The sequence below is a fragment of the Falco peregrinus genome, chromosome 6 (assembly GCF_023634155.1).
Source record: "Falco peregrinus isolate bFalPer1 chromosome 6, bFalPer1.pri, whole genome shotgun sequence".
In the NCBI taxonomy this organism is placed as follows: Eukaryota; Metazoa; Chordata; class Aves; order Falconiformes; family Falconidae; genus Falco; species Falco peregrinus.
In genome coordinates, this window is record NC_073726.1 from 48235599 (window position 1) to 48257050 (window position 21452).

At 41.3% G+C, this 21452-nt stretch overlaps 1 protein-coding gene across 8 annotated transcripts; it reads left to right on the forward strand.

Annotated features, from left to right (window-relative positions):
* Nucleotides 1-1007: 1007 nt before the first annotated feature.
* USP44 (ubiquitin specific peptidase 44) lies at nt 1008-21030 on the forward strand. 8 transcript variants are annotated; one of them, XM_055807347.1, is made up of 7 exons: nt 1131-1226; nt 4085-4195; nt 6897-8405; nt 17014-17212; nt 17704-17812; nt 19046-19251; nt 19591-21030. In XM_055807347.1, exons 3-7 carry the CDS (start codon nt 6975-6977, stop codon nt 19791-19793), a joined length of 2148 nt encoding a protein of 715 aa, XP_055663322.1. In that variant the 5' UTR covers nt 1131-1226; nt 4085-4195; nt 6897-6974; the 3' UTR covers nt 19794-21030. The 8 variants fall into 8 exon arrangements, with proteins under 8 accessions (XP_055663327.1, XP_055663322.1, XP_055663325.1 ...); XM_055807348.1 differs by lacking the exon at nt 1131-1226 and adding an exon at nt 1451-1517; XM_055807352.1 differs by lacking the exon at nt 4085-4195 and having other exon boundaries at nt 1008-1226.
* The last annotated feature ends 422 nt before the right edge of the window (nt 21031-21452 follow it).

Genomic DNA, 21452 nt, shown 5'->3' on the forward strand with positions numbered 1-21452 from the left:
AGAGACAACTGGGGCCTCTAGATTTCAGGTTTTAAACTGAAACACATTTGCTGCGATGACACAATTAGAAACGCAGAAACAGATGTGCGAGGTTTTGATGCCGTCATGAAAACAGCCTGATGCATGATGGATCGAAAATGAGTGGTGTGATCTGTAGCGCTCACATTCTGCATCAAACCACTGCTTGTTTATCGTGGCTAAGCTGCAGCACGCACATGCACACACACCACGACCACGTTCTGCAACTGCTAGCAGCACCAGGCACCAACTTTCTGGGCAGGTTCACCTAAAATAAAAGCCAACCCGATTCAGCTTGGGTGCAAAAAGTGATCTCGGCCCCGTCAGGAGGAAGTTTTCTCTGGACAATGTGCAGCCTGTGCACGGCTGCCCAGCACGTCCCGGGGCAGAGCAGGAGGCATGCTGACTCTGAGTTAGCTCAATTCAGGACAAGCAGAACTGGAAAGCAGCTAAAAAGAGCTGGCTGCTTTTCAGAAACAGTTTTTGCCTATTTAACTTTCTGTAATGAAACCTGAAGCTGGAAAAGTACCCGATGGGTAGGTAACAGGGGCCTGGTAAGAGCTTTGTGTGTGTGTGTGTGTGAGCTGCCTGGCAGGAGTTTCCACAAGCAATAGGCACAGAGAGATGTGAAGGAGTCTCTCCGTCCCCTGCACGGTGTTTTGGACGCCCCTCGCGTCCGGGCAGGCAGCGCCCAGGCCAGGCACGGCTCCGGGAAGCACCTGCGAGCCCGGCCCGGGGTGCAGCGCTGGCCGCCGCCCGCTTGGGGAAATGCGAGCGGAGGGCCCGCTCCGGCCGAACAAGGGCGACGCCGCCGAGGATAAAACAAGAGTGAAACGTAGGAAGGAAAATAAGGAAACCCGCCGGGGAAGCCCGGGACGCCGCGTCTCCCGGTTGGGTGCAGACCCGCCTGACGGAAAACAAGGTGCCCTGCGGGGACAGGCCGTGGCAGGAGCAGCCCTCGGTGCCTCGGGACCCGGCTCCGACGCCCGCCCGCCTCAGCCCCGACCCCGGGGCGGCAGCCCCTCCACTCCCCGCCCGCCTTCCTGCGCCCGGCACCGCGGGACCGGCCCGCTTGGCCCGGCGGCGGGCGGGGGCGGCCGGGGGAGGTGGGAGGAGACGTGGGAAGGACTTGTGTTGCCACTACAAATCTGGTGACAGACCCGCCACCGGCACATGGCGATCGGCCCTTCCCGCCCCGCGCTCGGCAGGTGGGTGCGGGGCGGCGGCGCGGGGCGGGGCGGCCGCGGGGGGTGCCTGGCGGCCGCTGCCCCGCAAGCCCGACGCCGCTTGTTTGCCCGCGGGCCCTCCCCCGACGCCCGCTGCCCACCCGTGGGCGAGCGGCAGCGGCTGAGGGGCGACGGGCGCGGGGATCCCGCGGCGGGCCGGGGGGGGTGTGGGGTGGGGGGGGCGGCCGCCGCGCGGCGCTGACGTCGCCGAGGGGCCGCTCCGAGGAGGCTGTGGCTCGGGGCGCCCAAGATGGCGGCAGCGGCGGGTGACGGGTGCGTGCGGGGGCGGCCGGCGGGAGCGGGATGGCGGCTCCGCGACCCCGCCGCCCGGCGGGGCAGGTGGCCGGGGCAGGGCGGGGGGTGGTGGCGGCACTCTTTCCCCCGGGGAGGGGCGGTCGCGGCGGCGCGGTGCCCGCGCTGGGATACCTGAGGAGGGGGCGGCCGTCGCCGCGGGGGCGAACCGGGCACGGCGTGGGGCCAGGAGAGCCGCCGGGGCGGGAGCGAGGGGGCTGCGGCGGGGCAGCGGCGCGCCCGGGACCGTCCTCCCCTGCCGGCAGGAGACGTCCTGCCGCCTCCCCGCCGCGCTCCTGCGTGGGGCCCGGGCCTCTCACCCGTCCCGGCGGGGTCGGGAGGGCGTCGAGGTAAGGGAGACCGGGGGGAGGAGGAGGGGGCGGCGGTGAGCCGCGCCGCCGGGCCGGTCCCGCGGGGCTCCTGCGGCCCGTGCCGCTCGTCGGCGAGAGGCGCGGAGTCGCGCCATGTCGCGGGGCGCTGGGAAGCGCCGGACCGTCCTGCCGAAGCGGCCGCGGGCAGGCTCGGGCTGCGGCGTCGAGCGCCGGGTCAGCTCGGCTGGAGCGTCTGTGCGTGCGCGGGCTGTCAGAACAGGGGCCAGGCGGCGTCCGGGCGGCTGTCAGAGCGGTCGGGGGCGCTTATTTTTCTAAATGGATAGAACCGTCAAGTGGAAATCCAGACTAATTAGAAATGCGGTGGTTTTCATGCTTCTGTGAAAGTGCTTCGATCTAAACTATTTGTTTACCTTGAGTTCTCAGCTGCTGGGAACGACCGGTTATTCGCAGCAAGAGACATAGAGTGTAATGCTGTGCCGGTGTCCTGGTGTAAATGACTACTTCTAGGCAGCATAGTGTATATACATTCCTTAGTTGGCGGGAAAAAAAGGAGAAAAAAGTTAGGTGACGATTTGTATGGCTCCAAAGAAAGGAGGCTGAGGCCTTTCTTGTGAAAGGCTGCACTGTTAAACATTGGAAATAATTTACAAAACTTCCTTTTGAAGTGCTGCTTTGATTTTTAAGTCTTAACTGCTATGCCCGCAGGACTGTACCGCAGCTTGAAGCTGTGCACATCAGTGTTTTGTTGGGATGCTGTCTTTAAAAAAGGAACTGTGTAAGAAAGCAGTACATATGCCTGGTATTTAGCAGACTTGTTATCTAGAACTTTCAGTTGTTCAAGTACCCGTGATTGCTGGTTTTTCAAGTACTCTGAACCTGACGAAAATCAATCGGTAAAATGTCATCTGATGTAAAAGCCAGCATATTAATAGGGCACATGGGGGTGTAAACACAGGCACACAGACAAGCATACGCACACACGGACACACACATATTTATATATTTGTAAAACTGTATTGCATTTCTAGTTCAACGCTTGAGATAAACTGATTTTTCATTTACTTGCCAAACAATTAATTACAAAAGTCGTGACTAAGGGACAAAGTTGTCACTAATGGAAAAAGTTTCCTTTCGGTTATGTTTAGAGTTACAATTTTAAAATGTACTAGCTGTGAAGATGAATCTTAATTTCTTGTTTACATGGAACACAAATGGAAGAAAACCAGCCATTTTCCTAAGTTGGATGGGTTTTTTTTGACATCAAGTACTTTTTCAGCTCATGTGTAACCCCAGAATGTACATTTTACCAGCCATTCTTTAGTGAGACTGAAGAAATGAGTATGCCAGTAAAGTTGAAATGTGTTTCAATGAAAAAAAAAAAAAAAAAAAAAGCGCAGAGCTATTCCATATACCTCTATTTCTAACTTGTGAAACTTTGGTGCAGAAAAATATACCTTTGTGTTTCTTTTTACCAGACAACTTAATGCTTCCAGTGGTGCTATTCTGTGTGTTGGTACTCGTTATTTTGCTTACCACTTCAGCTCAGGTCTGTGCTAAGAACACAGGGGGGCTTGATCTCTGAAGTGCTGGTCAACTAATTCACAGTTTCTTTGTGTGTGTGCACAGAACTGAATCTCGGGAGAGAAGAATGCATAAACTAGCGCTGAATAACTTTCTTCAGGGAAATTTAACATTAGAGTATTTGCTTGTACTATTTTATTCTGGCTGCAGCTTTCTTCTAGGAGTGGGAATGACTGTGCAGTATTTTTTAGGTTTCTTCCACCATTATCTGTCACTTCACCCCTGTTTTTTCCCTGAGCTCTTCTAGTTAACAAGTCTTGGTTCTAAGGTAAAGTTTTTAGATTTTGTGACTCGACGTAGTCAGTCTCAGTCCTTCAGTACTCCACATCTTAAAACATTTGAACTGTCATCATGCTGCTTGACGTTCAGCTGAAAATTTTTTGGTCTCAGTTTTGTAATTCTAGCTTTTTCAAAGACTTTTCAGATATTTCTGTCTTTTTGACCAAACTCTGCGTTTTGATTTCTTCAAAGACTTCTCCCATGTCAATGATTTTCCTCCCCCTCCCCCCTTCCACCTCATCTCCTTTTCTCCACACGACGACGTAGGTGGGAAAATGTCATGCTGGCTTGGTTGTTGGTGGGGGAGCTGGGGTTTTAGTTTTTTTTCTTCAAGCCGCTGATCTTGTGCTTTCGTAGAATCGTGTTGCTTTTGCATGAAGAGCTTGATTGTGCAACCCTGGTTTGCACAGTGCCTGAAATCAGCAGGCTGTTTTGTCCTCAGTCCAGTATCTGCTTACATTGAGACATGTAAGTAGTTTCACTTTTGATAATATTTTTAAAATAGAGAAACACACATTTTCTGACCATATATTATTAAAAATAAGGGTTAAATAGGGCACAGTGTTTACACAGTGACTTTAACAAAACCAGAAAGGGTTGACCTGTCAGACTCCTCTGACTGACAGCATTGCTGTGTGTGACAGCCCTGTGGGAAGGCAGGGTTTAGTTTTCTTTTCTGGCCTGCTGGAAAGGACCGTTACTAATACGTTACGCAGGAGAATCTATTTCTGTTAGCCCAAAAACACAAAGATGAGTCTTGTCTCTTAAAATCCTCTCTACTATATTTAATTCTTGCAGCACACTTTAGATATTACTTTGATAGTCCAGGAAGGATTAACATACATAGTTCAACTCTGAAATTTATGTGAATTTTATCAAGTGCTAGAAAAGCTCAGTTTTCTTGGGGAAAACAGGTTGTCAGACTAGAAGAGGACATGGGATAGCTCTAGCAGTAATTGTAAAGACTAAAAACCCAAACTTGGTAAGCAAAGCTATTTGTAAAAGGATCTCATTAGCAGCCTACCGATAGACTACCTTTTAGAAGGAAAGAATTTTGTGGATGATAGCAAGCTCATCAAGGTGTTATTTGTGTGATCTGTTGACGGTAGCACACAAGGGATCTCGATCTCCTGTGATACACTTGTGAATGGTACTTAACCTGGGAAACTGAATGGGTACCTAGACGTCATGGTTCCTGAAATTCTTCAGTGTAGTCAGCGAGTACGGACTAGAGACAAGTCTTAGATAAAACTGAATGAGAACGATTTATATAGGTATGTAAAACTGTATAATTTATTAGTTTCACTACAGCTGGCTCAACCTTTTCTGTATTACAGGGTAACACCTAACAGTGCGTTGCAGTGCTTGATGCTGATTATGTGCTTTAGAGTTATTTGTGGCTCTTATGCTGGTGTCTCTATTGTAACATTTTAAAAGGCAGTAGCTGTGGGCCAATTAAGCAAACACAGCAATTTTTTGTTAAATCTTTTAACTACAGTTTTTATCTAAGTACCAAATGAAAATTAAAGGTTCTTTTCCTATCTAGCTGCAACTTTTTACCTGTTTCCCTCCCTTAGCAGTGTCATGGCATTGTACGTTAGGATTCCCTCAGTCTAATGCTTATTCTGACCTAGACATCTGTTCTAAGTTGAGTAACCTATTATTGTGTATTTCTGAATTGTAAAAATGGAGAAATATTAGTATATTTAAGGATAATAGCGGGAATATATAATTTTTTGGGTTCTATCCAGAGTTGTCTGAATCACTCAGTATTTTTGTGATGTGGTTTACTTATTGTAAAACAGAATCCTGGACCTTGATAATTTAGAGCCTAGGCCAGGTCTACAATCTGCATGCATTTTTAACGGTGCAGCTTGTCTTAATTGGCATAGCCTGGATATTTTACAAACCCCTGGTACCCCTCAGATGAATTAATCGTTTCATCTGGCAAATACTGTGCATAATGATACTGGTGCCATGTGCTGTTTAGCTCTTTAGCTAGTGACATCGTGGTACGAACATCCCAGATCAAATACAATAACTTCCTGATATATGGTTTCTCTACAGAGATAGTCGAAAGATGGCAAAACCAAAGAATGAATCACTGTCTCTTTAATTCTTGTTAGGCAGAGCCTGCCTGTTTGTTTTAGGTAAACGCACCTTATAGGACAAAGCAAATACAGCAGCTTTGAGCAAGTAAATGCTACCACATAAACTTATTAAAAGATGTAAGCCAGTGTTGGCCAAATTTTTAAATAATTTTTTGAAGACATGGATTAGAAAGATCGTTCAAAATGCAGGTTTTTATAAAGTTTACAGCAACTGAGGTAGATACCTTCTGTCTTATGAAGAAAGCAAGTTTTGCTTTTTAGGTCACACTTTTGCTTTCAGAGGTGTTAGGATGACATGTTAAAATGTCCTTATTGAAGATACATTATTGTAGAGAGCATTGGTATTATGGGCTTGCCTGAGCACAAAGGTGCAGTGATTTAATTAAAGGTGTGGTTTAATTAAGGGTTTGAATTGTATAAAGCCTCATTTGTCTGAACTGTTGGCACTGTGTAAACATAATAAATTTAAGCGAACTTTGTACTTCTGCACTTTCTTGCACTTATGCTTAGGAAAAGAATTAATAGGAGCAGTTTATAGCCATAGTCTCACAGAACGGTTTGAGTTGGAAGGGGCCTTCAAAGATCCTCGAGTCCAAGCCCCCTGCCATGGGCAGCCCTCCTTGCACTAGATCAGGTTGCTCAAAGCTTATCCAACCTGACCTTGAGTGCTTCCTGGGATGGGACACCTGCAGCTTCACTGGCAACTTGTCCCATTTTAAGTTGTGTTTGTATCCAAACTCTTTAACAGTGTCTTGTAATTTAATGGGTGCCCTGAAAAAAACAGGCCTCATCTGAAGTGTGGCTAGTATGTTTCAGTCCTGAGTCGGAAGGTACTGGGAACACAGTGAGATTGAGACCATTTAGTCTGAAGGTCGAACTGCAGTTGATGATGTTGATTGTGGCCCCACGTAACTGACTGCCTTTATGTGTTTGGTGACACTTAATTGGATGGCAATCGTGATCTTGGCCTCAAGTATGAGTTTGGTATACTCTTGATACCTGTAAAAGTGATGCACTTGGGTATTTATGAACTGTAATTTATGACTTCTTTTTTTTAGTTGCAGATTGAAATATGGACAGCGAATAGTTTGGATGATGTGTTTTGCCAGTGTATCTCTGCAAGTTCAGTTTTAACAATGGATAAATGTAAGCACATCGGGCGTCTGCGTCTGGCCCAAGATCACTCCATTCTCAATCCTCAGAAATGGCATTGCATGGACTGCAATACTACCGAATCTGTGTGGGCATGCCTCAGCTGCTCGTATGTGGCGTGTGGAAGATACATTGAAGAACATGCACTAAAGCACTTTCAGGAGAGCAGTCATCCAGTGGCATTGGAAGTAAACGAGCTGTATGTTTTCTGTTATCTCTGTGATGATTATGTTCTTAATGATAATGCAACTGGTGATCTAAAACTGTTGCGAAGTACGTTAAGTGCAATCAAGAGTCAAAACTATGAGTGCACTACTCGAAGTGGGAGGACTTTGCGTTCTATGGGCACAAGTGATGATTCTTACCTTTCACATGGTGGTGCCCAAGCCTTGCTTCGGAATGAAGATCGTATGTTCACAGCTCTCTGGCACCGACGGCGTGCATCCCTGGGAAGAATATTCAGATCATGGTTTGAGTTGACACCTACTGGAAAAAAGATTTTGGAAGAAGGACGTAGGGAAGAAGCAGAAGAAAGAAGGGACAAAGCTAGGAAGAGAAGACAAGAACGAAAGCGTGAGTTGAAAGCAGAGATGGAAAAGATGCCTCCAAGAAAGAGCAGTCGTCTGCAAAATCAGATTAGAATGTCCTCCCAAAGAGCACCCTGCCTGCAAAAACCATCTCAGAACATGGAATCTGTGGCAGAGTTGAAAGAAACATATACCTCAGATGAAGTAAGATTGAAAAAAATAAGTGACTCTCCAATTAAACGAAGGCCCACAGTGACTCCTGGGGTAACAGGACTGAGAAACCTGGGAAATACATGCTATATGAATTCTGTCCTGCAGGTATTAAGTCACTTACTTATTTTTCGAGAATGCTTTTTAAAGCTTGACCTCAACCAAACTCAGGAACTGCTGGCAACAGCAACCAATGATAAAACCAGATCTTCATCGAAACACCTGTCAATAGCTGCCTCAACATTACATGTGAATGAGAGCCAAGAGAAAGCAAAGGGATCATCTTCTGTGAGGCGGCCTGGTTTATCCTCTGGCTTAAGTGGAGGAGCATCAAAAAGTAGAAGTATGGAACTTATTCAGCCCAGGGAGCCCAGTTCAAAGCATATTTCTCTCTGTCATGAGCTGCATACTCTGTTCCAAGTTATGTGGTCTGGCAAATGGGCACTGGTGTCTCCTTTTGCCATGCTTCATTCTGTGTGGAGACTAATTCCAGCCTTCAGAGGATATGCCCAACAAGATGCTCAGGAATTTCTCTGTGAACTTTTGGATAAAGTGCAGCAGGAACTGGAGGCTACGGGAACCAGATACACAGCTGTCATCCCTGCTTCTCAAAGAAAACTTATAAAACATGTTTTGAACGTGGTTAACAGCATCTTTCATGGACAGCTATTAAGTCAGGTATGTTTTATGAGTATTTTTTTAATGTAATGATTTGTAGTTATGGATTTATACTGGCCAGTGGTAGGCATACTTAATATAATTAGCATACCTTAATATAATACTGAAGGTCAATACAATTGTAACTACTGAGGAGGCATGGGGAGGATTAAATACACACGGTTTCAGAAGAAAGGTCATTTGGATACTCATAAAACTTTCAATAGAAGAGTCACTGGATAAAAATGAAAGTTTAAATTTGGTATTCTAAAGCACTGAGAAATATCTGTCTTTGCTATTAAGTACCAACTAATTTGTAGGAATAAAGAATTTACAGTCTTAAGTATATAGCTTATCCCTATAGTGATACTAGATAAAAAGTGTTAAGGAAGGTGTTAAATCTTGTCTAAGTGGAAACTGATGAGGTAATGGCTGCCAAGCAGGGTATTATTTCAGTAAATAGCTTGAATTTGAGATTCATTACTACGGAGTAATTGCGTGTAATGATGCTGTGTACAGGAATACTAATACTTTTCTGTTGCAACATAAAGGTACAGAAGGTTCTGTCAGCACAGGAACTAAATTTGTGGGATGAAGGCAACTGTTGTTTTTCTTTTTTCTGTCTGATTGCTCTCCTTTTTTCTGTCTGACTGCTCTCCTTTTTTCTTCTTTTCGGCTTCCTGTTAAGTACTTCAGTGTGTCCACTTACGATTATGCATATCCCAACCGTGTGTATGTACAAACGCCTGAGAACTGACTGAACAAACAAATGCTGGTTTCTGTTGAATTAATCTAAAAACTGACCAGACTGCAGCAGGAACAGAGGTTGGGAAAGTCTTGGTCCCCAGGAACTGATCTTTAGTATGCATGCACACGTTAATGAAGGAGTACAGAAGCATTTTATGGATATGTCAGGTAAAGGACATAGTTCTAACACAGATTAACAAAAATGTGGATGTTCCTATTGTTCTATTTTGATTTGTAGTTTAATGTTTTAGTATGTGGAGTTAGAAATCCAAGTTGTTTTTGACAAAGGTAGGATTGTTTACTGCTATGATACTGTAAACTTTATCATGAGATAACAGGGTTGTTTGCAGCATATGCTGGCTTTTAGGTTATTTTAGGGTTTGTGTAACTACAAGAAACTGTTTTATCAACTAAAAAAAACGGATAATCCTCTACCTTCCATTTGGCCCAGTGTAAGAGCATTTCTGCTGGCATACCTCCTTTCCTTAAGGTAGTTTATCTATCTTGTGTCAGGGTTGTGCTAAAGTGTCTAATATATTATGTCATTAAAGCTTTCTATTTGAAAATCACATTCCTGTCCAAAATAGTAACTTTGTTAGTAAAACAAGGTAATTCTTAAGTATACTGACAAAAGTTTTGTTGCATTCCAAGCCTTCTTACGAGATCTAATTTTTTGGAAGTATTTTCAAGGTTTTGAAGGCACACGCATTATTTCAGTAGTACCACTTTTACATGCTTTTAGGTTTGTTATGTGAAAAGGCTTGTGACTAGAAACCCTCCCACCCTCCTGAAACCAGGGAGGGAAATAGTGATAATTCACTCAAGTGTCATCAAGTAAGACTGAAAGGGAATTAAACAGTTTTGAGCTATCCTGTGATTTCTGTGACTACAACACGTATTTCTTTTACTGCAGCTGGTTAATGTCTGTGTGCAAAATACAGCCTTGATGAACTTGAATGCCTCAAGTGAGGGGAACAAGGAAAAGAGCATTGAGGCTGTTATCTGTAGTAATTCCTCCCTAGCTCATTGGGCAGTTCCACAGACAACGTCCAACACTTCATCTCCTAACGTTCCCTTTGTCTTCCACCACTCTTTTGTTTCAGTTTAAGTCTTCACTAGCACTTTGGAACATTGTAAGTATTAAAAGCAAAAGGTAACTCCTGAAGATTTACATTTCTTCCTTGATAAAATGTATTCAGGTCATCTTATGATTCAGTCCCTGGTGTTTGGACATAGAAGGGTAAGTTTTAAAGACTCTCATTAGGCTATTACTTTTCTCTCCTCAATAAGCTGCCTGCATCATGATTTCACTAGGCATTTGTCAGAACTGGCACAAAGTTCTATAATGCAGTTAACAAAAAAGGCAAGAAAACATCCATGCAGGGCTGAATTAAAATGTGACGTACTTCTTGCTGTGTCATCACATCATTGACAACGTTACTTATTAAAAGCAAGGAGTGTATGCTTTGTCCCCGTAGGTTTAATTGTATCTACCTACAAGCTGTAACAGCATTACAGTTTCTCTCTAGAAGATTGTTGGAGCTGTAGCCTGTTGCATTAAAAACAGGATGGGATTTTAGTCTACAGTATTTAATAAGCTACATCTTAATTCAGTGAATAAGGGGAATTGAGAAGTTACTTTCTGTGTGCAGTTGCCTTCCACTTAAGGATCACTAAAAAAATTATTATCCTTACTGTCCCTTTGTACTGAAGATACCAGTTGAACGTACTTGATTCTGTGAGGTACTTAAGCATAGTGAAGTCAGTCTTCTTGACCTTCAAACCTCAGCAATACTATGAACTACTCTTGATACAGTACGCAGAGGATCACTTACAATGCAGATAAGCTGTATGTTTACATAGGTTTCACATTACTTTCATGCGCAATAAAACATTGTCCCTATTCTTCTAGCTCTTCTATTTTAACTTGAAGTCATAATCCTGAGTTTGCCTTCAGTCTCTTGCTATTGCAGTGGCTGCCTGGTTCAGCACTAATTTAGGATATAAGATTAAGAAAGGAGAAAATCGGGTGTGTGAGAATCTTACGCAGATTATTTTTTGATAATTAGGAAAAGCTTAAGGCGATGTCAAAACAATTCCACATTTTATATGAGTTGTTGTTTTGTAATGTTCTTGGCTGATTTAAAGTGAGTATTTGTCACCTACTACTTGAAATCTTTTATTACTTTATGGATACTAGACTAGGTAACAAGTAACTTCAGGAATAGCACAAGTGGATTGCTTCTTGACTTTTTTTAAAAATTTTTTTTTATTTTATTCCAATATCCTTTTTAGGATCAGAGCTTTTTGCTTTGCAACACAGACTGAAACTTCAATACCCAGTACATCTAAGGGAAGTAAAGACAGCATAACTAGCTACAAAACCCTTCCCCTCTTTTTCCTTTTTCACATGCTAGTCTTCCTCCAGGGATTGCCTGGAGAAAGTTGTGCTGTAGCACTTACTGGACAAAGGAGTATCTTGTAAACATGGGCTTTTGGAGACAGATCTGGAGCAGTGGCTTGTCCCTCTCAACCCCATTGGGAATGTAAGCAGGTGCCAATATATCTATTGAAGTCCCAGTTGTTTTCAGTCCCTCAAGTGTTTGTACTCGTAGAAGGTACCTGCTATCTTCTGTCCTCAGTCCTTCAGTGGGAAAGGAGAAGATACTGCACTATGAAGTTATGTGGTACACTGATCTACACTGATCCACAGATCTTCAAAGTACACTTCAAGGGCTCAAGTAGGTTAGCTGCTCTCTCTGTCAAGAGTTTTTTGGCTTGTGTTTTTTCAATTGGTCCCAGCTAAATAGCACAGTATCTTTAAAGTATCTTTATTTCAAACTCTGTCCATATTAAGCAAGGAAGTGGGCAGGTATATATGTAAAAGTCCAGAGATTGAAATAGCAGATTTTAGCTTCCAGGGTAAATGTGTGTTTTCAGCACTGCTTTCGGAGAATTGTCCTGCATATCCGCAGAGATCTTATAAGCAGTAACTCTGATGTGTGTAGTTGTACCAGTGTTAAAATTTTTGTCAGGATGGTTTATACCGGGCAGGGGGGAGACAGGGAAACCAGTATGAAGTATTTGTGAAAGCTGATCTAGGCAATCTAGCTGATCTAGAAAGCTAGTTTAGCAGGTCTATTGCAGATACTTAACGCTGGCAAAATCTTATGCCATAGTAGTGGCAATGTTGATTTAGTAACAAGTTTCCTCTACAGATAAATTGTGATTAGTTACCATTTCTTCTTAGGACAAGCCTGTTGTGGGCTGTGAGACTTTTTCCCAATAATTCACCATTTATTATAGAAATGCCTAGTAAGAACTAATTTTGGTATCTCTAGGCATACTTAAAAAAATCCCAAATGGTTTGATTACTTCCTGATCATTTTTAAGATGGAGTCTGAGCAGAATGCCCCCCCTTGGACCCTGGGAGAGTAAGTGTGCAGCGCTCAGAGAAATGAGTATGTCAAGACCCAGAGAGTGAAGTAGGTTCTAACCATTGTAGGATGTAAACTATGTTTTAAAATTTTAAAAGGCGCTGCCTTCGCTTGCAAGTCTTGCTCCGTTTACTTTCTTAACCGCTACTTCAGGACAGATTGACTGAGAGAAAGGGAAGTGTTTGACACCCTTTGGTTTTGGGTAGTATGCTGTGAGTTAAGGTTTGGGGGAGAATGCGGAAGCTGACTTGTGCAGAGCTGGGTGTTAAGTGTCCCACTGAACACACTATTAAAAACTATGAGAACTTCAGGCAGGTCATAGGAGAATTTGCACTTAAACCAATCCGTGACCTGCGTACTGTTTTCTGTATTCTGGTATTAGTCGCTGTTTTTACGTGTAGCATGAACCACAAAATGGTTGTCAAGTTGCTTTCTAACCAGATGAAGGTGACATTTTAAGTTAATCTACAAGAGGCAATTGAATCACAGACCATGGTTTGCTGTGGTTATGCTTATGTTATTCTGTTAAATAGATACAGATAACTGTGATGATGCTGTATACTCATCACTACAAAGTTTAGGGCTTTTTTATGACTGCAGAAATACAGTATGGACTGTCATGTAGAATTTTGTATTACAGCAGTATCCTAGAAATCCCCTTCTACTTGGATTACTTTGTGGAAAAATGCAATTACTGCTCTTTCTATATATGTTTCACATAGTGAAAACTTAAGTAGTAGTGAAAGCACAAAAATGGGGCTGGCCATCTTGCTGTTCTTAAAAAAAAAAAAAAAACAAACAAAAAAGAATTAAGAGCAGAAGATAGTAACAGTTGTTTTTCTTCCACGCAAGTGCAGGCAAAATAGGCAAAACAGCTGATGGTGGAATTGGCTTCTTCTGTAGCAAAATGTTAACTATTTTCTTCGGCTGCATTTAGGTTGAATGCCATCCAGGGCAGTGGCTGTCCATCAAATTATTGTGGGCACAATGATCCTTGTGCAAGTGGTCTCCATGCTTAGCTTCAATCAAGCAATTTGATCCATCTCTTTTCAGTCTGGCCTTTGGCCCATGATTGAATACTGAGCTTTAACCAAACAATTGTATATAAGTACCCATGTTTCAAGGCATGAGAGGGTGGTCAGGGAAGAACATAAGGTAGAGATTTCAGACTAGCTAAAACCAGGAATTTACTTTCTTTGCTCTAATGTAAACTTCTCATGTAGCTTTGTTGCAAAGGACAGCATTAAGGCTTCCTGAAATAGAAATTATGGAATATAATGGGGAAGGTGAAATCAAACTCTGAATTTGTAAAATGTAGTCATAAAAAGATACACGTCATTAACCAGTTTGCTAGAGCAGACTTGGTTTTCTATTACTGTTATTCATACTCATACCATAGAGAGCTACACTGGACAGATGTATAAAAGTTTTTGCCAGCCCTGTGAGTTTGTGTGTTTTTGGTTTTATAAAAACCTCACGTCTTGTTCAGCTTTTGAGCAGTTTATACAGTTTCAGTGCTCTTCATGAAGAAGAAAATCTGGGTTGCACTTTGTGAATGGAAGTGGAGTGTGAGATAAAGGAGTGCCATTTAGGACTGAAAGAGGAGTGATGGGAGTGTTGTAAAGCCTGTGCTGCACAGGCCAGTGCAGATGGATTCCACCGAAGTGTAGGGATCCTCCTACTTGTTAAGTAACCCAATTTATGAGCTCGGGCCTGGCTAAGAAAAATACTTCCAACCTTTGTTCCAGCCCTGATTTGCCTCTCATTTACCACTGAGTGAGCGTACAGGAGCAGTTATATACAGTGGCTGATACAGTTGGGTGTATGCGTATCCGAATACTGCAGGTTACTTGGCTATTACGCAGATCCCAGTTGAACTCTTTAAGAGTTTAACTCTGCTGCAGACTCAGGGTGAGGAGGACTGTCTTGAGTTGGAGAAAGTAAGTGCAGCTCTATATCAGTACAGGATTTTGTCAACACAGGTCAGCTTTGCTTGCAGTTGCATGATGATGAGAAGCAGCACTGTTGCATTAGAGTATTGTTTTTTTAGTTTTTTGAGAGGCAAAAATCAGAAGCTAGATCAATTATTTGTTTCTTTTTCTTTGAGGTAGTACTTATTAGCTAGTTGGGAAAGAGGATCTGAAAATAACCTAGTCTATTAATATTACATGCTAAATTTTAAACCTCAGACTTGTTAGAAATTATTTGAAGTACATACTGAGTTCATGTATGCACTTCATCCTGACCTCTTTAATCTTCAGTGTGCGTTCGTGTGCAACAAATTCTTAAGTTGTCAATTAAATCAACTTTTGGCCCAACAAAATCACCCATTTATACAGTAGAAATCTATTAGTCATATTGTTTTTATGCTGGAGTTAGCTTGAACTGTGGCCAAACATATTATTTTGTCTCCAAGTCTAGATTCTGGCTCTGAATTACTAATAGTTTGTGGCTTTGAAGTGCTGCCAGATGTTAGCGCTTACAAAAGAAGCTCCTGTCAGTGTAAATTAAAGGAGAAGATTCTCTTTTCTGCCATGTAAGTTCAAAGTTTTGTTTTCTAAGAACAAGGCAGTGGCATTTTCTTCTTCTTAGAACTTAAAGCAGCTACCAGCTTTCCTGACTCCACTGCTAAACATGTACAGGTGCACAAATACATATATGCTAATGCATGGATCATGTACAAGCTGTTGTAGCTAATGAATGTATTAAATACTAGTTACTCACAAGAACACCTAGAAGGAAGATTCCATAAGGTGACAGGTCTGTCATTATATAAATGATCATGAAATAACAGTCAAAGCAGGGTGAATAACTGTGTAACAGCAAACTTTTAGAGGATTGTAAAGGAACTCTCAAACAAAACCAAGTGTCACACTTGTGTGGGCTTACTAACCTAACTGAAGAGAACTACACCAAATTTATGTAGAGCAGCAACGCAAAGGCGTGCCTGTGAAATAACATTTGGATTCCTTGTGGATTTTTTCATTCCTTTATTACTACGTCTTTGTATTAGTTGTTCCAACTTGTGGTATTTTCCTAAATAGGAAGCATGTTTATAGAGATTTAATTTAGAATTACTTACCCTTGTGGTGCAAACTTAAGGAAATACTTGATATTCCATTTACTTTAAAACATGAATGGTGGTGTCTCATCACACCTGGCTGTTTTTCTGAGCTGATACATAGCAGTATCTTGATAGTAGGTTCTATATGAAAATTCTGAGTTCCTTTAATCTTATTGGTGGGGAAGTTTAATTGTTGGGGAAGGGGGTGGGAACATGTTAGATGCTTATGGAAGTTCTGTCAAAGCCATCTTATCTAAGCCCAATTAAAATTCAATGTATTTTCAGAATGTGTCTTTTCTAGAGCAGTGAGGCTAGAGCTGCTTGAGTTAGTGGTCAACTGCAACTTATAAGCCAATAAATACATTAACAGTAGAAAACACGGGTAATTAATCTTCAGGATTGCATTGTACTTTATTGTATTGAACATACCAAGGTGAGTGTATCTTTAGTCTCAAACACACACTTGATATCTACTGGTATTTCTGTATAGCCTTTATGAACTATGCTTGTTGCAGTCTAAATGGAGTTTCACTACTGCGTAAGTTCAGCTGCTAATAGAAGTTATTAATCCACATGGATCATGGAAGGGTGGAGGTCCTTTGGAAGAAGACTCAAATGATGTGGCACTCTTCTGTAAGCAGCTTGAGCTGGCTTTTAGAAGACTGCATTGCGAATCAGCACCTAGTGTGTTGTCATTCCAACTTAGAGAGCTACTGGTTTTAACTTATTTCCATAAATATTGGATGTTATCATAATTGTCCCCTGATGTATTATCTGCATTTTCCAGGTTGACTCACTTCACTTCTTGACATTTTATTTATGTTGTCTTACTGCTTGTCCTTTCCCTAGTGTGACGATGGATCCACTTACTGAAAGAAGAAATAAATTATTTTTACCTGTTAATTTTTCTTTGAAGAAGTATGCTTCCTAATCCAGGCTTCCCTGGAAGACTTACAAAGTAAGAAGGATATGACTTTAAAACCCCCAGCTGTTTTTTTTGTTTGGTGCTTTTTTGTTGTTGTTGTTTCTAAACTTATCTTTCTCTCTCTAATGTGAATTTTATTTTTGGAGTGTTTCTTTTTGGAGAAAAGACTCCTGAGACTCCACCAGCTGCTTTCTCTTGGACAGTCCCAGACAGACAATTCTGACACTGCTTTTGTTTCTCTAAGAATATACCTGTATGTGATAACAGTATTGGACATGCTACTTCAGAGAAAAGAAATTATGTGTACCATTTCTTCTGTTAAATGACTATGTCTTGTCTTTGGTTGCATCAGTTATCTCTAGGGGGATTTTTTTTTTTTAAAAAAAGCTATTATTACGGTACTTTTAGCAAAGTAAGTATTTGAGTATAAGCAACTGATGAAATATCATTTTACAGGTTACATGTCTTGCCTGTGACAATAAATCAAATACCATAGAACCTTTTTGGGACTTATCCCTGGAGTTTCCTGAGAGGTATCACTGCAACGGCAAGGAGATGTCATCTCAGTATCCATGTCTGCTGACAGAAATGCTGGCCAAGTTTACAGAAACCGAAGCTTTGGAAGGAAAGATATATGCATGCGATCGGTGCAACAGTGAGTAAAGACAGTATGTACTCATGCATACATTCTCTGTAAAATGTAAAGTAAGCTGACAGTGAAAGTAGAGAAGAAAATACTAAAAGTCTTAGAAGTATGTTGCAAACAAAGTCGTCCTTCTTATGTCCTGATGTGGTCATTTGACAGCTGTTACTTGCCACCTAGAAGATTAAATTGTTCAGAGGATGTGTTGAAGTGTGATGCTTCTCTTAGATAAAGTCTGATCACACACTAATAGCAATTCTGATACTCCCAGCTGAAGAACCCATCAGCTTTTTATATTAAGGTGACTAACCTAAGTGACCACAAGTATTTCATACTTACATCATAAAATAATCCTTGCAAAATGGCTCTCAGTATATCCTTTTTAAGGAGGCACATAACCAGAGCTATTCAGGTCCACACAAATTTGGTGCATAAATCTTAGACTGAAATACTGTTAGGCTGTTATCAAGATTTGTGTTGTGTAACTGTGTGTTTGGCCTCAGCAAAACGAAGGAAGTTTTCTTCTAAACCAGTTATACTCACAGAAGCTCAGAAGCAGCTTATGGTGTGTCGACTACCTCAGGTTCTCAGATTACACCTTAAACGGTTTAGGTAAGTAGTACCACAGCAAACAGTACTGCAAACTGCCCCATTCAGTTCTGCTCTTTCTGTCGTTTGGGATCAATGTTTTTCAGCATCAGTTTAATTTCCTTTTACTAGTATGATGGAAATAGTTATTTGAAACTTCTTTTTCTTCTTTAATTTAAATGTCAATAAGATACACTGTAAGTAGAGAATTGACTTTTTGGATACACTTGCTACTTTAATAGCAAAATTATTTCATCCTTCTTTTCAGTCAAAACCTACTAACCTTGCTGTGAACTCCGTTGGTAAAAATTAATCTTGTGTTATCTTCAGGTAGAGTAAATGCTCATAGTCACTAACGTATAAACCAAGATTGTATTCAGTGGAAGTCTCACATAGCCAGATAGAACTTTCTCATATAACCAAATACATTAATATTAATGCATTAGCTTGAGAGCTAGGAAGTGGAGACTTCATCTGTGTGAACTCGTAGTCCACGCATTAGCCTGTGCCCAATACGAAGGAAACTGAAAATGAGATAGAATAAATGAGAAATACTGATTAGATATCCTACAATCATTTAGGTTGGAAAATACATTTGAGATCAAATAATATGTGGAAAGTACTTCCCAGTCACTGTAACACAGATCTTAAGATGGATGTTTCAGAAGATGAGAATCATAAAATCATTTAGGTTGGAAAAGACCTTCAGGTGGATCCCATCTGACCCTATAGAGGTGTGTGTGTCTTAAGTGGAGCAGAAGGTCACTGTTTCCTCCTGGACTGTGGGGACTTCATTCTGCTCCTTGTCCCTGTCTTCTAGCTCAGGGGGCTGAGTACCCTGAGGGTAACTGGCCTTGCTATTAAAGACAAGGCAAAAAAGTCATTAAGTACCTCAGCCTTATCCTTTGTGGCAATGTCCCATGCCCCGCCCCAGCCCCCTCTTCCAATAAAGAATGGAGATTATCCTTGGACCTCCTTTTGTTGCTAATATATTTCTAAATACATTTTTTGTTACCTTTTATGGCTGAATAGTAGCTACCATAGACACATTTTGAAAGGCCTTGAAATACAGAAGTGAAAGAGGAAGCCTAGAAAAGAAGTATGCAAATTAGCATTGATCTTGTGCACAAAGACAACAGTGATGATAAAATTTGTTATGTTAAAACATATTTCAGAACACTTTCTTTCTTTGGAAAAAAAAAAAAAAAAGAAAAAAAAGAAAAAAAAAAAGTAAGTTTTCATTTGACAACCTTCCAGGTGGTCAGGACGCAATCATCGTGAGAAGATCGGCATACATGTTAATTTTGATCAGATGCTGAACATGGAGCCTTACTGCTGTAGAGAATCCCTCAAGTCCCTCCTGCCTGACTGCTTTATCTACGACTTGTCCGCTGTGGTAATGCATCACGGGAAAGGATTTGGCTCAGGGCACTACACTGCCTACTGCTACAATTCAGAAGGAGGTAGGAATCAGCTGTGGAATAAGGAGTGTGGGAGAAAGGGGTATTTGTAATTCTGAACTGATAGGCTTACTGTCTTCTGTCAAAAGCAGAAGGGGAGTCACTTGTAGCTGAACTGCCTGGAGTGAGAATTGCAGTTCTGTAGAGCAAAACAGTTCAATTTTTGTATTGGCTTGTTAAATGTGTTCTGGCTATAAACTCTCTTGTAAATGTGAGGAAGCTAATCTGGGCCTGAAACAGCATAGGGTTCACATACAACTCCTTGATTGGTTATTAAGTGTAACACAGTTACTTCAAATCAGTGTCCTGATGTCTTTTTTTTGGTGTATTTCTTCGCTGCAGGATTTTGGGTACACTGCAATGATTCGAAACTCAACATGTGCACTATGGAAGAAGTACGCAAGGCTCAAGCCTACATTTTGTTTTACAGCCAACGACTTACTCAGGCAAACGGACATGGTAAAACACTGTGTCCTAGCACAGCTGAAATTCAGCAGCACACAGAATTAGCTGGCTCTTCCATGGCCAACAGTAGTAGCAGCTAATCCAAAGCCAGTCAACTGTGTATGGTAAAAGTTTGAATTGTCATAACTATATATTTTTAAATGAAACAGAAGTACAGTATTGTACTTTTTAAATTTGAATCTGTGTACAATGTTTATGTACTTTTGTATGAGTTAAAGTGCTCTTTACAATTGTTAGTAAAAGTTTTTATTGACAGTAAGTAACTTTTAAAGTACCTAGAATTTCAATATAGCTATTTTTTTTAAGAAAAAAGATTGCTATTTGCATTTAACTCTTACCTCAGGCTGTTTGTTTGTTTATTTGTTTGTTTTTTAAGCTGGTTTTGTATTTTGATAAAAGTTTTGAATTGGTTTAGAAAAATGACTTTCAATGGGCAACTGATGTTTCTCTGGTTAATTTTTTATATATGCTTGTGTACATTTTATAGGATAGTTCTAATGATACCGTGATTTTTACTGTCTGCAGGAATTGCTACTAAGTTTTAGAATATTAACATTCACAAGCAAGGAATGTTTTACATGTCAAATAGTAACTGAACTTTTCATAGGTAACACTCTGTATATTTGTGACTAAAGTGAAATTATTTTGCAAGTTTCAAGGGAGCTACACTAAAGATACATTGATAGAATTTCTTAAAGTCTGAAATCAAGGAAATAGAGCGTGAACTTATTTTTATGTAAGAGGAGCATCTAATAATGCAAGAATGTATCTTTACCAAGACTTTCCACGTTTTAAGCCTTAAAAAGTCTGGGAACTTAAAACTCAAGTGCCATAGTCAAAGTACTAACTTGACAACCAGGGGCTTTTTATTCCAATAACTCAGAAAGCTTTCTTAAAAACAAAACCACAAAACACCACCAAAAACACAAAACCACATTCACCCACCTCACTGTCATTGCTATTAGCACCCCTCTTTCTTGCATTGGGCAAGCTCAATTTAAACTGTAGCAAGCATTGTTGGTCTCGGTAATCTCTAATTCAGACCAAAAGAAGCTGTAACATTTCTATGAAAGTATTTTCAATCTGACTGTTTCCATTACCTGAAACTGCTGTACCTTCTCCATGGTCCTACCACTAGCATTAACAGAACTGTGCACTGATAAGAACTAACAAGCAGGAATTATCAGTCCTCCACATACAGTACTTAATGCCAAGTAAATTTCAATTGTGAAGTTTTGCGTAAGTCCTATGCAAATTGTTACCTCGTCTTCTGCAAAGTTTATACCTCAATAAAATGCCTTTATGTGGACAGGAAAACGTGTGTACTGGAATTAGCTCCTACATTATCATTACAATCTTCTTAATTATTATTTTAAAATTTTGGGTCAAGGCATTAACTGTAAGACTGCTTTGGCCATCTGTTACTGATTTAACAGCTGGGGTTTTTTTCATGACTTTTCCTATCATTTCTATGTATGTTTCTGAAAGATGCCATATTACAGGGAGTACATAGTGGTCTCAGTCCTCAAACTTTCTTTGCCTTGTGCTCATCCTAATTTAATGTGCAAGAACGGTTTGCTTCTTTGGGTTTTTTTATTTAAGCCAAGGGCCACCCGCTGAAGTGAGATGATCTGACAAATCTACTCGTTATGGCTGTACAGTCTTTCAAATACTTTCCTTCTCTGTTGGCCTTTCTGATGAGGAAACAAATGTCATTTAAACGCTTCTTTCCACTTACA